The 20,049-nt window shown below is 41.3% G+C and overlaps 2 protein-coding genes across 7 annotated transcripts in view; one reads left to right on the forward strand and one right to left on the reverse strand.

Annotated features, from left to right (window-relative positions):
- Positions 1-20,049, reverse strand: part of LOC108770202 (cytosolic carboxypeptidase 1) — a 32,073-nt gene that overhangs the window by 1,128 nt on the left and 10,896 nt on the right. For all 5 annotated transcript variants that reach the window (XM_018521658.1, XM_018521657.1, XM_018521659.1 and 2 more), the window contains 2 exons: positions 601-853; positions 133-257 (listed from right to left, as the gene is read on the reverse strand). In XM_018521658.1, coding sequence (XP_018377160.1) covers positions 133-257; positions 601-853 — 378 coding nt within the window. The remainder of the gene's footprint in view (positions 1-132; positions 258-600; positions 854-20,049) is intronic.
- Positions 12,843-19,453, forward strand: nw (narrow). 2 transcript variants are annotated; one of them, XM_018521664.1, is made up of 4 exons: positions 12,843-13,067; positions 16,431-16,788; positions 17,139-17,301; positions 18,237-18,314. In XM_018521664.1, the coding sequence occupies exons 1-3, from the start codon at positions 13,022-13,024 to the stop codon at positions 17,296-17,298; spliced, it is 564 nt and encodes a 187-aa protein (XP_018377166.1). In that variant the 5' UTR covers positions 12,843-13,021; the 3' UTR covers positions 17,299-17,301; positions 18,237-18,314. The 2 variants fall into 2 exon arrangements, with proteins under 2 accessions (XP_018377166.1, XP_018377165.1); XM_018521663.1 differs by having other exon boundaries at positions 12,844-13,067; positions 17,139-17,294; positions 18,237-19,453.

Here is a 20,049-nt window from a genome sequence, read left to right on the forward strand (position 1 = left end):
ATTAAATATAAATAGTACAATTTAAGTTGTTAAAGAACAAATTTTTTTACAAGACACGTAACCTCGACCTTGCTACACGAAATCTCATCGCGAGCCAGATCTCAATCTGCTCAGGATATAGCCGTCGTTTACCTCGGAACACCCAACTGCCTCCATACAGCGACCCTGGCGGTGGATTCCTTGTTCCTTTCGACCTTGAAGGAGCAAAGTGGCAAAGCGAAAGCTGGTGATGTCCTCTGCATGAGATGCGGTAACATCTGATACAGAAAGAGAGTCGTAAAGATTACGAAATCGCATTTGGAGGTTCTAACGAGAATCAAGGTTTCATAGTCCAAGAAGAGAAATACTTTCTCGGAGCACTTTCTTAGTAACGCTCAGTAACTAATAACATTAATGTGGCAGAGCGACGCGCGAAATGAATAGGCGGCTGTCGGCGAGTAATTGCTCGTGCAAATCGAAAGTTCACATTGAACGGACGGCCGTTGAAAATGATAAACGTCCGCCGGGCTGGCCCGGTGGCAGGTAAAGGTAGGATAAATAATGCCGCATGAGATCTAAAAATATTACCTAGCCTCGATTCCCTTCCGTTGATTCCCTTACCAAATACTGCACCGGCTGGTCCGGTTTCGCCCTGTCCGCGGCGCTCCAGGAACCCGACCTTGAACAACCGAACAGAAACACGTTCTTCCTCCGCGAATGGCCGTGATAGTCGACGAAAACGTGGGGCGGTCTCTGCAGCACCCTGGCGCAGTACTCCATCAGGCCCTTCGTGTGATAGATCACCGGATGATACATTCGATTGGGATTGCTCCAGCGTCGATTCAGGTCCTCGTTCGTCAGACCGTATCGATTGCTGCAGTAAACGAAAGCGTGTCGTACAGATTCAAAAACAGGCAACAAGAGGAATCGATTCTGGTATAAAAGTAACCGGACACCGGTTCTAACCGGACACTTTACAGAATGCTACATCACGATCGTTAAAACGCTGAAATTGTTAAAAATTGCATTCGCTATTGCGCCCACATGTAACGTACTACGCCGTCAATTATCTCGCGAGACTGGAAATTCCGTGCTAGCTCTTTCCGATGTGACATATATTTCCTACTTATTTTTTACGTCTTCACTTCGTTTCAACATGGATGGGAAACGTATGGATTTCAAACGACTCCATAATGAGGTAATCTTAAAGTCTTCGAACGTTTTCGCTGAACGAGGACATCAGAAATATTTATGCGTCTCTCAGAGAGAAGTAATCTGCAAGCATTATTTATTAACCAATTCCCTGAGATGCTCTCTCGGATTCGCGACATAAAATATATACGTATGTATGCCCGGTAATTTTCTAACGTTTGCTGAAAGTATTCCCTTCAAATATGTTACGTGCGTAGGTGTGGTTGCGATGGCTTACGCAATGGTGACGATTCGTCTTGATATGTCGTTTATGATCTATGATCGAAAAGCGGAGGGGATCTTGTGAAAGATCATTTTCATTTAAGGATTCAGCTGCAGTTAGAAGGACGTTTCCGGTGGCCGGAAACCGAGTCAGAGGAAGTGACGCCTTCGTGTCGCGCATAGCTAATATAGCGAGGCATGGCAGGTGACAACCGCTTGAATTATGGCTGTCGTCTTGACGTCGTCTCTTGATGTACCTATCGTCCCGTACTGATATCTCGATCTACGTCATAAGTAGATAGCGAGTATCAAGTAGATAGTGAAGTAACATTGCACGCGGATACTTCTAACACATTTAACTCTATTAACAGATTCAGAAATTTGTCAGCTGAGGAGGATCATTGGCTCACCGCAAACGAAATATTTTTTTAAGGTCATTACTTAAATGTACACATTTCATAAAACATTTTATTTAAAATTATTTTAACATAAAAAAAAGTAATATAATAGAATCTATATGTGTTTTATATCTAGGAGTTTCTTAAATTAAAAAATATTTTTGAAATACCAAAATTGTGATTAAACATTGAAAAAAAATATGTATATTTTCTTATAAATATTTTTAAAAAAGGAAACTCCAAGAAGAAAAAGAGAGCCAAGATTCCCATGGATCTCTTTAAGTTCCGCGAAAGGACATTGAGCAATCGACTTAGAAATTTTTTGACAGGTATTTTTAGCCGCTATTAACAGCGGCGCGCAAGGATTGTTTATTTATATTAACTCAATTTAAACATGAAAGCACATGACAAGAGCGACGACTGCCGTCCATATTCTATATGGTGTACGCTTGATGGTGTCCCACCAAGAGAGAGAGAGGACGTTCACCGGCGCGCCACGTTCGCAGAAGCTGACAGCGAAAGAGGACAGTCATTCGAGATAATAGATCTCATCATGTGCATGCAACGCCAAAAAAGCGGTCGCGCCGCGCGCGTTTCAGAACGCGCACCGAAACGAAATCGCGCGGAGAAGCGCAACGCTTCGTCAGGTAATGCCATTAACATTCAACATCTGACGGGCAGAAGCATCGCATCCGCGAATGGTCCCCGTTCTATCTAGGGGCCTGAAATAAGATTTGAAGTTCCCCTGTTCTAAATTTAAACTCAGGAAACATGATACCAGACCTTTTACTGAAATTAAGACGAGATTATGAGGAACAAGTTGTGGTCCGCTAGTCTCGACTACGATTACCATCTCTTCAGCTTTCGACCAGAGATTCCGGCTTTTTGAACGAATTTCCGGCTTTCTGGCTGACAGAAAAGATTTTATGAGAGAATGCACTATAAGTAATTTTAATAGTGGCAATCGTTCTCCGATAGGAAAGGTAGCAATCGTTATCTCAACGCTGTGTACGAATAATAATAAATCAGATATTTACACAATATACAAATCATGGAATTAAGGATCATTTATATCGGCTGTAGTAAACTGTTAATACTTATGCCGTAAGCTAAAAGAAATTGACATTCACAGTCGAATGTGAGGGGAATAATTGAGTCCATTCTCCTTACATTTGACGATGATTGGTCAATTTCTTATAGTTTACGGCCTAAGTTAACACTTTATAACCAGTGTAAATGATCCTTTATATAAGATATTATTTTGCGCCTGATATGGCGGCACGACCAATCAAAAATCGGCCGCAATGCGCGACTTTCATTTTTTTACGATGTAAAATATATAATGTCAGCTGTACTTAGGGAATGCCATTATTTTGCTGCTGTAAGTGCGTGTATGCGCACACTTCGGAAATACAACACCTCATCTAATTCCCCATCAGGTATACAAATAATAATAAATCTATATTTAAATTTCTCTAACATAGTTGCTCAGTAATCGCTTAGCAATTTCTGAACGTTTAAAATCTTTTCCAAATTCATGGAGATAATGCGAGTCGAATGTAGAAAGAACAGCGATGAGTCATATGTTTGCAAACGATGATTGAATGACTGTACAATGAGAGTGTCGCTGTTTTATTAACCGTTCGATATAATGGGCAGCATCAGTCTCTTCGTGTAGACCGCCAATGTCAATGACTTCGAGGAGGGAGCCTTGACTGCGAACAGACTTCTCTCACCTCTGTGGAGAAAAGATCCTGTACAAATTACACGTAACCGACCACTCGTCTCAGACTTGCTCCGTGTCAAACGTTCAAAGGATACCGCTCATACGTTACGTGATACCTCGGATATTTTAAAAACGATCAGACACGCAAATCTGAAACTATTAAACCTGGCCAATTTGATTAAGAAATTGATTGATTAAAATTTGATTATCGATAGGTTGTACGCTTTTGATTGATTATAGTGGCAGGTTGTTCAAACATCAATCTCGAGATTCTTCGAAGTAAGATAATCGATAGCCATTAGACTTCTAATTTTGCCTTTCCGCTCATTTAAGTCCGCTCGCGTTACGATCTCTGCGTAAACGAGGCATAAATCTAGTATAGAGAAAAATAGGCAAGAACGGCCGTACAAAAAAAGGGGCCGTAAGATATCGGATCGCGAGAATTCTCGGTATAACCGACGGAACAAAATCGAAGAAGAGACGAGCGGAAACGAGGACTCGCGGTCCGTTCTTGTGATCGTAAAGCGAAATCCTCTCCTCCTTGGGAACTTCTACTTTCCTAAGCCCTTCTTCTACGTATCGCGTATTTCTTCCGTGAACTTTATTACCATCATGTCCGCTCGCATCTATCTCCGTCCCTTCTTCCACGGCCTAGCAGCATTTTCTCCGGGGTTATCCCGGGGTTTGATCGTGCAACCGCTGACGGACGTTTTTCCCTTCTCGACTCTGTTTCCACGTCTCTAAATCTCACGCTCTCTCACGAGCAATCTTGTCGCGGGAACGTCATTTCGTAACGCATTGCCAGCATCGTGACACATGCAAAAGTGCATAATATTCTAATATATATTATATAGATATCGTAAACATCTTTATTAGGAACAAAAATGCTAAAGAAAACTTTATTTGAATGTTTACATATTAAATTATACGGTGCAAAAATAATCAACGAGGCATTAAAAAAAAACTGCTTCGATAAAAGATAGATACAGAAGATAACATTTTCAGCAAGAAAGCTGAACGTTTTATAACGATTCTGTTCAGCCGGTCATTCCCTGATACATTTAGTCTAATCAACGCATCATCGAGAAGCCGTTGTGAGCGTTCATCGATAAAGGACGCATCCTGCTTCTCTCTTTTATGACACTAAAAATATCACAAGTACATAACGAGATTCGACATCGTTATTTCCAGCATTCCAACCTGATTCGGAGGCACGCAAAGCATTTAATCGAGGGTCGTGAGCATTCTGGACGCGCAAACACGCATCCCGGGTGCAATTGTGGCTATTGCGCCCGATGGGAGAAACCGAATGACGATTCTCTCGCAATCGTCGTGTAAAGACTAACTGCACATTAGAATATTCGTGACCGGTCTCGATTTGCATTCCTCTTCCGACCCAAGGTCTCCGGAGCCGACCCTTTTTCTACGGACGGCAAAGGGCGAGCAAATCCATTCGCTCTTCTATACCTCTTTCTCTTTCTCTCTTTTTTCTCTCTTTTTCTCACTCACTCTAGTCTACCATTTCTTCGAAGACGCTCGTCTCCGGTTAAAACGCTCGCCGACACGGTTTCCGCTCGCGAGGAACAAAATGCTGCTTCCTTACGAGTTTTTGCAAGTGCAAGAGAGATTCGCGAAGCGTCGAAAGTACTCTTCAAAGCTCAAGCTTGCCGATAAGAAGCGGTATTACAAATGTACACAGGCTGTCCGACGCAAATCGCTGAAATTTTCATGACGGAACTTCCGATAAATTATTCTAGAAATAGATTGGTCGGATAGGACGGTCGTCCTATAAAGATTCAGAGATCAAATGGTTTGACGATATCAGCAACTTTTATTCGTCTTCCTTATTTGCCAGTCTCTCCAGTTCGAGAGATGCGATATTACACGAGACTGAAGCGACTACGTCTGTCCGAGGCAAAACGTCTTCGACAATTACGAGATTCTCTTCCCTTGTTTTTGATTCAGATTTTTTCTTAGAACGTCTAAATGTTATTATGATACAATTTCCGGTCGCACTATTATCAAAATCGATCACTGATAAAATTATTATCAGGAAAGTACTAACGTTCGTAAAATTATACTGCTATTACCGATCTTCCTACGTAGTGCCTCTGAATTACTGTATAAGTTCAATTCTCACAATTTAAAATTCAATGTAAGACGAAATAAAAATTTCCAAAATAATGTGATATACTGAAAAAATACAAAATTATATTCCGCTCCGCGCAATCGTATGAATAGATGGGAATAAATCTCGTAGTATTAAGCTCATCGAGCTTTACCAGGGCACTTTGCCGCGTACGTCGCGTCGCGCACATCCAATCTGCATATGTAAGGATAATGGCGTTGCCGCGTGTAAATTATTTTTACATACGTGGGCATGAGAGCGCGTGAATACCTCGTGAATACGTACTCGTGTAGAAGAGCGTTTTTCTTGGGAAAAAAAAAGTCCCGCCACACTGCTATGCCCGTACGTAACGAGCTGCCCGATCGTGTTAAAACCTCCGGGAGGGCGAGCCTCTTCACCTCGACCCCGTAATCGCAAGCGAGTTCACGGTTTCAGGTTCTAGGTCGTTCTCTCTTAAACCCCAGGCACGTAACCGCAACAAGAGCGTGAGTAAAGCGGGCTGTAGCTGCGCGGGATGATCAGCTCCTAATGATTCGCGATCAGTGCGACTCGTTATTATGGGTTATTCAAGCGTTTCGTCGTTAATTGCGGCACGACGTCCATTTCGCGTGGAATAAAAAAAAGAGAGAGAGAGAGAGAAGATCCAGGTACCTTGATAACACGCTCAATCGCGATATTACGTACTCCACGCATGATTCTACCACGTCACATTGTACGCGGCTGCTATGATTTCATTATATCCCATGAGAAACGAACTGTCTAAATATATCCAGCGAGACAGCGTCTACATAATAAGATACGCGGGTACGTAATCGATGAGTCGTGCTCCAGAGAAACGATCGGTAGTCAAAGGCGATGTTCTCAACTTGGAGGCCTTTAGTACATTGCTTGTCTTTTACGTCGTAATGATTGATTGTCCGAAGAATATAGTGCGAGGAAAAACAAGACACGGAACGCTGTTTTACGGTTGCGATCTCCTGTCATGGTCCACGTTTGATTGAATCTCACAATCAGAATAGAAATCCAAAACTTTGTATAACGACGTTAACTGCATTTATATGAAATTCTGATTTATCGCTTTTAACATATATTATTTGAGTCCCACAATATTTAATTTTCAATAATTCTAAAATTCTTTTTATGAGGAAAAGTTTTTACCTTCTAAAATTTTAAAATAAATAAATTATTAACAATGTTCTCATGTTTGCTAACTTTGTCAAATAAAAGGAAATTAATATTATAAAAATGTAATGTTTGTAGTGACAAATTAAAAGCTGTCAAATGTTATTATTATTCTCGGTATATAAGTAACATTAATATTACATAAATCTGCCTGAATAGTTTTACTCGATAAAGAGGTTACGTCGTTATCGTAAAAATATTTGAAAGACTGAAGTACAGGTGAGAATCACTGTTTTAAGACTCTCCAAAGAAAACAGCAAATCCATAAGTTGTTCTGGTACTAACTGAATTATGACTCCTAAAGAGTGAACCATAAAAAAGTGTGCAAGGTCGTGCGGCCCTTTCGTACTATGAAGTCGCTCGACCACTCGATCTTGCACACACATATAATTGGAGATTCTTTCGGGATAGAACTGAATTCTATAAATAGTTATGCTTTTTGGTATCCAGCTGTCAAGACGGTTCTTTTCCTTCAATCTTCGTCCTTCTCGATATTACTTCGCTATTCTCGATGATCGAAAAACATATATATTCGATTATTTGCAAAAAACAATATTTCTAAAATTATTGCAAATTTTTGTAAATTGGTACATGCTGAATTATGTGATGTATAACATATTTATCGAGCTTCCTTTGAATTTATATAAAAAATTCGCTTCAAAAGCTGTTACGTCGATTTATTGTCTGAATGGTATGGAACTCATCCCTTATCGTCGAGATAATTTTCAGACATGCCTATTTGAAGCACCTCACGCTGCCTCGATCAATCGCGAAATGCATGAGGATCACTGTCCTAGAGGTATCAAAATGGAGGAGCGAATGCCGTCGAAGCCTTCGGGGCAGTATGGCTCCTCCGATCGTCTCGGTCCGAGGCTGTTCGCGAGCTAAAACCGAGAGTTCCGTACACAGAGAAAAAAAAAAGAGTGAGAAAGAGAGGTGCGCGCGGGGTAGTGACGAAGGGGGATACCGGTAAGAGCAACGGGGAGGAGGAAGGAAGGGTCTCTGGACGGGAAAAAGACGAGAAGAGATGCTTGGGAGGAAAGGAAAGAAGAGGGCCTTACATAGCGATTGCTGGCAGGGCTTGAAATAGACCTCGGCAAGAATCCCCCTGTGGCATCCTCTCCCTCGCTTCTCCTGCTCCTTCCAGCCACCTTCCTCTCGTCTACCTCTTCGTCGCGCAGCCGACGATGGTCGCCGCTGACCGCCGTTGGCCGTCGCTGGCCGCTGCGGCGTACCCCGGTCTTCGCTTTTGTTTTAGCAAAAAAAGACCAAGTCCCTTGGCGCGGCTGTGAGAAGTTGTTCCGTAGCGTCTCCCTCGCATGGAGCGGATCAAGCGGTAGGAGGGAGGAAGAAGAAAGCGAAGAAGACGACGAAGAAGAAGAGGATGAAGAAGACGATGAAGAAGAAGAAGAAAACGAAGCGAAAGAGAAAAGTAATGGTAAGAGAAAACGGAAGGACGAGAAGACAACGACGACGGTGAGATGGTGGTCGTGCCTGCTGAAGAATCGCTTGTTTATCCAGTACACCGAACTTCTGCTTTAGTCTCACCCACCACCACATACATGATATATAGGAGAGAACCCCGTAAGTATCGCCGGACTTAAGTGCACTCGAGCGGACGCGATGCATTCCCACGGGAATACCACGATGGGAATTCAACCTGTTAAACTGACCTATACCAAGGTACCCAGCGGAACGTGACTTGCACCGCGAGGTATATAAGCCTAGGCATTCACGGTACGATTGATATGCACAGAAATCTAAACGCACACAACTTCCCCGCAGCCGAATATCCCATTTCTCTTAGGCGAGTCTGCAAGCGCGAAAACCGATTAATTTTATTGTAATTCATTTGGCGTTAAAGGAAGATATATAATATGGAATATGAAAGCGATTAATCTTTCTTGATCAACAAAGGATATGGAATCTCTCGTAAAAGCACTCTCTCTCCCTCTCTCTCTCTCTCTCTCTCTCTCTCTCTCTCTCTCTCTCTCCTTTCTCCATTAATAAAATCCACATCCTGCATCAAACCACGTTTAATGAAGTAGCGGCAACCGCGAAACGCCTCCTTAGGCCGCGCGCTCGGCGCTACTCCGACCGATTCATCTGCATTCCTGAATCGTGGTCCATGAAGGAAACCGTCACGGCGCGCTACCCTGTCATTAAGCTCGCGGCACGGCATCCTCCCGTGTGCAAGAGCTGCAACAGGCGGACATTGCGCGGAGTCAAAGAAAGAAAGAGACAGAGACATAAATAGAGAGACGATTTCCGTTGTGCGGTAGGTCTTGGATGTCACGCGAGGTCCTTTTTGCTCACGATCGCCCGCACAGCGCGCCGCGTACCAGAAATAACACATCGCGTATCTGATCATTGATCCGGTAATTCCGCCACTAGGCAGCATCTTCACCAGAGAGAGAGAGATAATACCGTAAAAGGACGGTGCGGCGTGAGGGGATGAGAGATACGAAGGGGATAGATGGAAGACGCGCCGCGTTTTCTGGGACGTAGAGACGCATCGGTTCCTCTCGTACCGGTTTCGATATTGTAATCAGACGACTGGGTAAGCCTATATTCGCTCACGATATATTCCGAGAGCAGGTGGATCGATCTCTCGGATCAGACGCGAACACATGGTCAGAAATGAAGCCTACCTTGAGATGTGAACCTTTTTGCGACTCGCGTTATCGATACATACTTGCGCCGATACCGGTGTTACTGCTTCATTGCTTTATAAAATATATTTTCTCTATTAATAATTTACTCCTCGGAAACATTTGTCAAACCATAGCGGGACAAATAAAATATACGTTTAACTGGTTTTATTAAATATCTAAAAGTTTTCCAAACGACGCTTGTTTGAAGATAAAGATTTTGCTGAGAGTGAACGTCATCGAGAGAATATGTACGTTAAATAAATGAATCGGAACCAAAAAACAGAAAATAAAGCAGGAAATTTAAACGCGAATAACAATTTTCCATATCAAACAGACAACATTGAGAGTAACAAATTCCACGATAACAAATCCTACGATCGTGAAAGGCCTCTTCATATAGAGAGAGCTCAATACCCCGGTTCTGTAATTCTTAACGACAGTTCGGTATCGCTATATTATCATTGCACAGCTTGTTTACCATATACAGGGTGTCTCAAAATTGATGATAAATATTTTTAAGACAGATTTCTTGTGACATTTTGAAACGAAAAGTCTAAGGTCCAGTTTTTCATTTTCTGGTTAACTTGTAGTTAAGCTTAACCTGATGTTTTATCCAATAAACTTCATTTATGACGATGTCATGGATGACCCCATTGGATGAGATATAAGATCAAGCTCAACCATAAATTAATCAGATAATGAAAAATTGGGCCTAATACAGAAATGCCGAAGCTAAGTTTTAAAATAGGAAGAGTATAAAAATTATGAATGACTGGGATAAAATTTCGCGCGCTCAGGAATGGCAAGATGATCAGTATGAAGATGTTTCCTCTAATTTCATGCTTTTGACAATAACAAAATTCAGCACCTTCACACTGATCATCTCACCATCCCTGAGCGTGCAAAATTCTAGCCTTGTCATTTGTAATTTTTAAACTCTTCTCATTTGAAAGCTATAATAACCTCGGTATTTTTGTACTTTGCTTTTCGTCTTAAAATATTACAAAGAATCTGTCTTTAAAATATTTATCATCATAGAGTTTTGGGACACCCTATATAATACCTGCGCAACAACAATATAAAGATACTATTGTTAAGATAATCGGGGTACTGTGTCGATGAAACACGCTATAAAGCGACAATAATAAAACGGGATTTAATAATAATAATACTTCATTGCACAAATTTCAACTACTAAAAAAAATTCCTAACACGATGGTTCCGATAAAATGTAAGTGTTTCGCTCATATTAAGAATACAGAATAGTTTCGAGACGACAGCTCGCAAAAAATACATATATTAAACCTGTTCTTTTTGGCTGAACTTACCAAGTTCATCTTTCTTCCTTTCCTCTCCAGGAGGAAAGAAGAGGAAGAAAGATGAACTGGTGCAAAAGTTCAGCCAAAAAGAACAGGCCTACTCTCACTGATCGATCGATGAAACGTCGTACAAAGTAAAACGTATGACACACGAGCAATGCGATAACTCGTTAATACGCCCCGTTCACGGAGTGACGCGTTTTGCGATACGATCTCATATCATTAATCACACGAAAGCTTAATTGAGACGCGCCCGGTAGTCTTCGCACGCGCCGCACCGCAATATCTGCGATGCGTGCGTGCATGCGTGCACGCGTGCATGTGTCCGCTCGCAAGTTGGTGAGCCAGAATTCCAGCGGGTCTTGCGATGACGATGCGCTTCGAAAGAAGTTGAAGGAGCGAACCGCAAGAACGAGACGGCGCCAAAGGACACGAAGGAAGCAACCAATCGAAGCGCTCTCGTTGCTCACATCCATCGGCCTGTCTTCTTCACGGAAAGTATGCGTGATGCCTCGCTGTGATTCTGTCGAGCGAGGTTTACATATATTATTAGATAGACCGATATTTTGGATGAGTACTTGGACGCGAGCATAGATTACGTATAGGTATTAATAATCGAGTCCAGCAGCTCGGTCCGTTTATTTCGCTCAAATCTCGGGGTCCAGACTGATCCAGGTATCAATGTTCACGAGCCGGTCTTCCGTAGATCGAAGGTATAATTATACAGATTTCCTTCTCGGAGGCAGACGATTTGTTGCAATTAGTGTTGGATTTGAGCGGCACGATCGTGCGTGTCGTTTCGCTGACGAATGAAGTGAGGTGGATTTTTAGGGATAGATGATATCGGGGGGGGGGGCGCGTACGAGAGGATGCCTCCGAGGAGGCGTTCAGAAATGAAGTCTGCCTTGAAACCGACGTCTTTTTGCTGCTCGCCGTCGATACAAATCCACGGAGAACCGTGAAGACCGCGGCAAAGTAAAATTCCGTACCGCGAGCGAAAGAAGCGACGCGGCGTTACGACGAAGGAGGATTTACGGTGTCGGGAACAAAGTAAGAGCGAGAGCGAGCGCGCAGATGTTATTAATGGGATTAACGTAAACGCTACGTTGATCGATATGGGGATAACGACGTTCTTGCTATTACTCGCCCTTCCATTATTTCATGTCCGCGCGATATACCGCTTACAAATGGATTATACCTCTTCACCGAGCAAACATTATTCATACGACGACTTTGCTAGTTAATATAATTAAGTCGATGTAATCACACGTTGTGTGCTAATTTACAATTGCCCCAACGAGAGAGTAACGCGGAGTATACGCTTGACAAGTGGCCGCTCCTCCGACAACTGGAGCGCTCTCGGTTTTTGTTGCAAAAATAATTATTTGCTTTAACGACTAATGATCGATCGAAGTTGATTAACTTATTATTCGACATGAAGGTGCAGTATATTACTCCCTATCACTATGTTCGTACAGCGAAAATAATATTACTAAAGTTAAAGGCTAAAGTTAAATGGCTAATTATTAAAAACGACTTGTCAAGTCGAGAATACGTCTTTTCATCTGTCGGGAAAGATTTTCTGCCGTTAAACGTCCACGATTACCTTTCTCGAACACTTTACGACCGCGAGAATAAAGGCATCTCCTCATCCCCCCCCCCTCCCCCCTTGAATTCTAATGTATATGCTCGATTTTGCACATCATCTTCGCAGTCAAGGGAAGAAGAAGGACGATCCGTGCCAAATCAAGCGTGGCGTCATCGATCGCAGGACATGCCTCCACGTTGTTCAGGGTGAACATCTATTGTACGTTCTTCCTTCGATCTTGTCACCCGTGATTATTTTTTTTTTGCAACACAGTTCAATTACTTTTCGATTCGTCTTCATACGGTCGTCATCATTGTCGTCTTCGTCGCCCTCGACGCAGCCGCCACCGCCGTCCCCTTCGCGCGTTGGACTCCTGCTCTAGGTTAGCCAGTGAATCATCTTCAACGACCCCCTCCTCTGGGATCCGGGCAGAAGACTCTTAAGGGGGCTCACGGCGCAGCGCGAGGCCAGTCCGAGAACGCGATCCTAACACTAACATCCGGTGTATTCCGAGAGAGAGAGAGAGAGAGAGAGAGAGAGAGAGAGAGAGAGAGAGAGAGAAGACGAGCGTCGGAAACGGAAACGACTGACTGCTTGATCGCCGCACTGCCAACACAGTAATCGGTACGCTAACATGAAGATCATCCTGTTGCTCTTCGTCGTCGCGGCCTTCGCCTCAGGTTAGTACCCTTTTACACCACGACACAATGCCGGCTCGTTCGTACCCGCTTTAACACCCGCAGTGACGGCTTCATTATTATGAAATGATTGTTCTCTTAACTTCATCATAGGCATGTTGGATATACTCTTCCGCTCGATCATCGACATCTCTGCACGGTATTCTGATTATTCACTTAACGCGCAGTGTTATTCGTGAAAACGACAATCGTTTATTTTAACACTGAAGAAATTCTCCAAATTACGTAAAAGATGAGATTGTAAAATTGAATTATGAATTATGAATATACTTGTGACTAAATTATTCAAATATTTTGTTCCTTTTATTCTAAATGTTTTGTGAAGGTTTAATAATATATTTTTTTTAATATACTATATATTCGATATATTTTTCTCTAAATAGATCTTTCTCAGCTACAAATGCTCATTATTATTTGAAATTTCTAATTTCTATTGTTTTCTCTATTTTAATTAATTGCTTTTATTCGCGTTAAATATATTTTCATATTTAAAAACATTTCTACATTACATTCAACGTTTTTAAAACACGCATTTTAAAGTCATTAAAAAAACCCCTGCGCCAACTGTTAACGCATTCAAAGTTGAGACCGGAAACAACCGATGGCAGAACACGCAAGCAACATAATGCACCAGGCATATCGCGTCTTTTCAAAGAGTTTCTACCCTTTAAAATTTCTATTCGTTATAATGCAGTATTCAGAATTTATAAAAATTGACTTGTGATAGAAAAATACTTTCTAACTGTAAAAGCAATAATAATTAATCATTAAATGAGTAAGAGAAATTTTATATTCGATCAAAGCGAATCAAATCTCAGTGCTTAAATAATTTCGATGTGATTAATAAATAAACTAAAAATCTCTTTTTTTCTAAGAAATATACATTTACACAAAAAAACTAAATCTTATGATATTCACGATTTATGTTGAAATCTCCGCAAGTAAAAGTGATATCGTATCCAAGAGACAATCCTGTGCGTGAAAGATATTTAAAGGCTTGCTACTTGAAGTCATTAAAAATAAAAGAGAGAGAAAGTAAACTACATTCAATAAACGTTTATCGAGATCGTTTATAAAAATTCGAGCGCCGTGTACGTGAACTCGTTTCTTTGGATCGGGGATCTCGTTGAGTATCATTAACCGAACGGCGGGAACGCATTACGTGAACGAAGCTGTAGTTAAAGCGGCTAGCCGTCTCTTCTTCGCGCGCGCACACACACCGGCGGCAGACGTCTCAAGGCCTTCGGGTCATTTACCACCACCTGCACGTCCAACTTCACGATCCGGAACGTTTTTGCTCCGGATGCGCCTCTACGAAGTATCCAGAGCCGTGACTAGACTTCTACCAACCAGCCGAACGGATGTATCTTGCACCGTCTTGCTTCGCCGCCCGTTGTATAATGACGCGGTCCATGCACACGCGAAATTGGTCCCTCTTGGGAAATTTAGATCAATTCGCTTCAATCCCGTCGAGATTCTTCAGGTTGGGGTAACAAAAAAGTTTCGAACCATTCGTCGTTTTAAAAAATTAAACAAGCAGATAATATTGTATTGTAAATCTTTTCACATCGTGTGCTTTCACCTGTATTGTTCTTTTGATCTTTCATTTCGATCTCGTTAAGTCATTGAGCCTTTTAAATTTCATGACTGTGATTGTATGTTCAGTATGAACTTATTTTCTTCTTGCACCAAAGCCTTCTTTTGTTTCGTAACTCTTGCGTAAGAGTACCAAGAAATATCTCGACTCACTCAAACATATAATGGGCAAACCAGGCATTTTGGTGTCCTCGCATTTCTCTCGAAATACGAAACTTAAAAACTCAATTTTTTTTATCATCGTCGGTCTTCATGGCTGTAAACATGTAATAGGGAACGGAGAACAATCGCAACTAGAAACAATGTGAGGGACTCATATTAGTTGCGACACTCGTTCACCTATGGGGCTATTCGGGGGTCTCGGGGCGTCGTAATTTATAAGTACAGTTAACCAAATAGCCGTCACGGTTCAATGAACCCGCAACTTAATGTATCGTGTGAACACTGTCCTTGTCATAAAGCTTCGAGTCATTGTGAAGCCGACTAAAAACGCGCCGCATCAGAATACGCATTTAGAGTGAAATTAAAATCGTATTATGAAGCGATGTTAGAATAGTTTCTTCAATTTCGTTCTTTTTGCTACGTCTTGTATCACTATTGTATCGTGTATAATACGACGAAAATGATGCTTCTTAGCATATAAATTTATTCGATCTTTTTCTGAATTCTTAGAATCGTTTATTATGACGAAGTTGATCACGTATAAATTAGAACTGTTACTTTTGACAACTTCGAAGATTCGAAGAATTCCAAACTTTCAAAGTTTAAATTGCTTTCAAACCTTTAATAACTTTGAAAAAGATATTCATGCGAATGGGAAAAAATAAAATCATATTTGTAAATATATCTGTATATTTTTTTATAAAAATATATTCGTTACTATATTAATTATATTAAAATATAATAATTATATATTTTTAATTTGTCGAAGTTTCAAAAATTAAAGGTATTCGAAATTTCGATTTTTGAAAATCTTAATGCTGAGACTTTAAATTTTGAACATCAAAACCTGCGATGCAAATCACTAGTTCTAATATATAAATTATCTAAAAAGTTTTCAAGTTAAAATCTTGATTTTGATACTATTATTTCCATATTAACGATCTTATTTTATTATATTAAAAAAGACGTAGGGATATTTTTAATTATAATAACGGTTCTCGATCGTGAGCTTGGAATACAATACTAAATAGGAATAGGATACTACATTAATATTCACTGAACGCATTCTCTTTCATCTCTACTACCATTTGTGGCTTTGTCGGAACTGAACGACAGACATTCAATAAACCATAAGTTGCTCTAGAAAATTCTTTTTTAATAAAATACGATCAAGTAAATTAAAAATCTGCCTATCTTCAATTATAATTATAGAAAATATCTAAAAAGAATATATAATATTAAAATACTATGAGAATATAAAAAATTATGAGAGATAATAAGAGAGATTGAATCAGTATATTTTATCATAAAATTAATAATTCTTTAATGAGAATATAATTATTATTATATTCACTGTCATTGTGTGCGTAAATTTGAAGCCAAGTATACAAACGTACATCGAATTATCGTTCATATACCGAGAATGATATCAACTAACTTGCCCTAATTTCACACACGTGCTACAATTGAGTGCATTCTCATAGTACAATTTTAACATGGTTTAAAATAAGACGTGATGTAAACGCAGCTTTTGGCGATATTAAAGAGACTTTTGGAGATATTAATGGTACAATGTTTCATTTACAGCTCAGAGGATCACAACGATCCAGCTGGATGGCATACAGTATTTTGTGTCACGAATGAATCCCTACAGTCCGGAACTGAATTACTTCCTGGCGTATCAATATTGCCGTTCGCTAGGCCTCCAGTTGGCATCTTTCGAAACGAAAGAAAAGGCCGACACGATGACGCAATATCTGAAAAACGCCGGTTACACGAAATACGATTTTTGGACCTCTGGCAACAAGCTCGGCACCGACATGTTTTTGTGGATGAGTACAGGACTGCCGTTCAACGTCACTTTCGACTACATGCTGAAGCGACCTGGTAACAGACCTGCCGACGTACCACCCGGCACCGAACCTCAAAGGGTGGCGCGTGAAAGGTAATATCTTTCATGTGCACTATTTAATGTACTTTGTGTACTATATTAATTAGTAAAAAATGTCAGTTAAACACCAAAAGACACAATTGAGCTAAGCATTAATTAAATCTCCACTGGACTTAAAAATGAGATGGATAATATAATCATATAATTTCAAAGAACCAATACTTTTTTACCATTTTTCACGATCGAAGAGTCGCATACTAGTCACCCGTAGTTGTTAGCCGAGCAACGCGGTTATCAGCCACTCTCTTCCGCAGTTCTAACACCCGGAAACTCATGCATGGAATAGCTAACGTCGAAACAGGTATTCTCGTTTAAATTCCAAAACGCGAGTTTCTCGATTTCAGTGGCGACAGCGGCAGCGCGGACGGATGCGTCGCGATGGTAGCACCTACGTTAGCCTGGGAGGCGCAGGATTGCACTCTCGTGAAGGACTTTATCTGCGAACAAACAAGATGCTACTACTACAACTACGGCAGCATTCCAGTCTCCGCGACTCAGGGGTAAGAGGTGAGATAATACTTGTCACAAAAATACACGAAAGGAAGAAGAGAGAAAGAGAAAGAAAAAGGGAATACCGATGTACTCTGAGCGAATCTCGCTTATGCACGGACAAAAAGTAAATAAGACCCTCCGGCGATAAGCTATGCAAGTGCATATCGCAATAATTGAACGTGTTTTATCCCTCCTGCTACCGAAGTATGCGGGATGGCTGACTTTAACGACGGATGAAAATTTATTATTTATATATATTTGTGAATGAATATATGAATGTATTCGCGTTAATGTATATTTCGTGTCGCATTATTATAATTTCGATCTCGTGGAACATTGAATCTATTTCTTAGAAAATACTTAAAGTTTATGAAGGCGCGAAACGACTGGTGGTACTTAATTGTAACCGGGACAAACTTTTTCCTCCGTGCAATCTAGCGAGAAATAGAAATAGCTCGAAACGAGAAATGCTTTTTCTTCCGCAATTCGCGATAGATGGGGAACTACTCGCTAGTGTTAAACCAGTTCGTCGAGATCTTCTTCGCAAATAGCTAATAGCTTCGGGATCGAAGTGTCGATGAATGAGGATAGCTCAGCCACGATACGGAATTCCAGCAATTGCCTTTACAGCTTATTCTTATAATAACGCAGTTATTCTCTCGCTTCTTGAAGTACGATATTCATAAAACTTTTTACATACATACATACACATATACACACATGTATAATTTCACTCAAATTCAGATAACTACTAGAAAAATATTTACGTTAATCCATCGATAATGAAACTACTCTTTCTTCTGCTATTAATGCGGCGCTTAAATTAAGCCACTAATAATTGTACGATGCTAACTGTAAATATCCATTAGATTTTCAAGAAATTAATTATTTTAATTCTTGTCAAAAAGTGCGCTATGGCGACAATTATCTTTTAAATTTGATCGTTTCAGAAATCACAGGCCCTATATAACGACCACCTCGGCGCCAGCCAACGACGACCAAGCGAGTGATCACGGAACCGACAGCACCAACATCGACGATCACCATCCGGGTACCAACGTTCAAAACGAACAGGAGGCGACATCACCGGAAGCGGATACATCCGCGGATGAGAAACTATCAGAGGATCCGGTCGTCAGCAGGCTAATCACCACGGCCGCTCCCGCATCTGGCAATCAGTATCAACAGCAGCAGTATCAACACACGGGAACGACGGCAGCGGCGACGTCGCTGTTCGACGACGGTAATGAGCGCGAGCGCACGGCCATCGGCGGCCTGGACGATATGAGACCGGAGCACATCCCGGACATCGCGAGCCTGTTCACCGGGCACGTCGCCGTGACGTCTCAAGCGCGCAAGGACAGCGTTTTCGACGGTCTCGAGACTCGCGAGGTCCTGCGACCGTCGGTCTCCCGTCCCGTCGTCTCCTCCGCCTCCTCCTCCTTTTCATCGGAGATGAAGATGGAGCATCGCGAGTCCCCTGACTACGGCGACCTGGTCGCGGAGACTGAATTACCGAATAACGGTCTCGAGGACGCTCATACGATTGGACCGTACGACAGCGTACAGGATTATGTAAACGATCAACCGGTAGACACGGCGGTGTCGTCGGCGGATTCGGCGATGATGAAGGACCAGGACGACGACAGTAGCACGATTCTGCCAGATGCGGAACCGGCCTATAGGTACAACATCAAAGTGCGCACCAACGGCAAAGTATTAGACCCTCCGTCCAAGTAACGCTTTACTTCCTCCTAGGCAACGTCGCGTTATTTCGTTTCATAAGTGACAGAAAACAAATCGACATTTTTGAGGAATTAGGTATACATATACATATATACGTGTATATGTATATGTATATTAGAGTGCGTTTTGCACATGCGACACGAGCGAGCTGTCGCCATTATGCGGATCAAACAGATCGTATACCGAATTGTCACCGCTCGCCGTTTAGCTCTAACTTAAGACGTACCCGACACAATGCTCGATAGTTTTGAATCAGAGAGGCACTATTATCGGCTTTCTCGGTCGGCGGCAGGTAGAGATGATTATTTCAAACCCTTAAGATTTCGGTGTTTGAAAGGAACGAGAATGAGTTACGCCGTGGCTCAGAAATGATATTATCAAAGATGTCGAAAAGGAAAACCGTAATGTCAATCGAAAAAAACGAATTATTCTCCTGCCGACGTTACTCGACAAGCTTTACATTTTCGCAAGGGCATTTACTTGATTACTCAGCTCTCATTTTCTATCATCGATGACGCCGGCGGATATCATTATCATCACATTACATTTATTCCTCATTTCTATCTCTCATTAAATTCTCGTTTTCAACATTAATAATAAAGTTTAGAACGATAGATAAAATAAAAAAACCAAACGAAAATGAAAGTCCAATGATTTCTAATCGAATTAGATCGCCAGCTTCCGTCAGCGTTTCATATCTTTATAAGGTGGTAATCATCATCATCATAGTTAACGTATCTATACGTCTGCAAGACGAAACGTTCGACAGCCAAACGATTCCCAAAATATTTTGGAATACGTGACGGATGTCGTGAAAGCGACCGCCGAGAGTTGGTCGTAAATGTTTCGGTCATCCAGATGTATGATGATCGGTGTACGTAGTTTCATCAATGAGAAACGTTGCTCTCTAGCTATTACGGTAAGTCACTTCCATATTAATTTTGTGTACAACAGCACGAATGTGCAACTTGTGTACTAAACTTTAATAAAAGTACGATTACAGTCTTATGGTATCAC

This window comes from Trachymyrmex cornetzi, unplaced genomic scaffold, assembly GCF_001594075.2.
Source record: "Trachymyrmex cornetzi isolate Tcor2-1 unplaced genomic scaffold, Tcor1.1 scaffold99, whole genome shotgun sequence".
Taxonomy (NCBI): domain Eukaryota; kingdom Metazoa; phylum Arthropoda; class Insecta; order Hymenoptera; family Formicidae; genus Trachymyrmex; species Trachymyrmex cornetzi.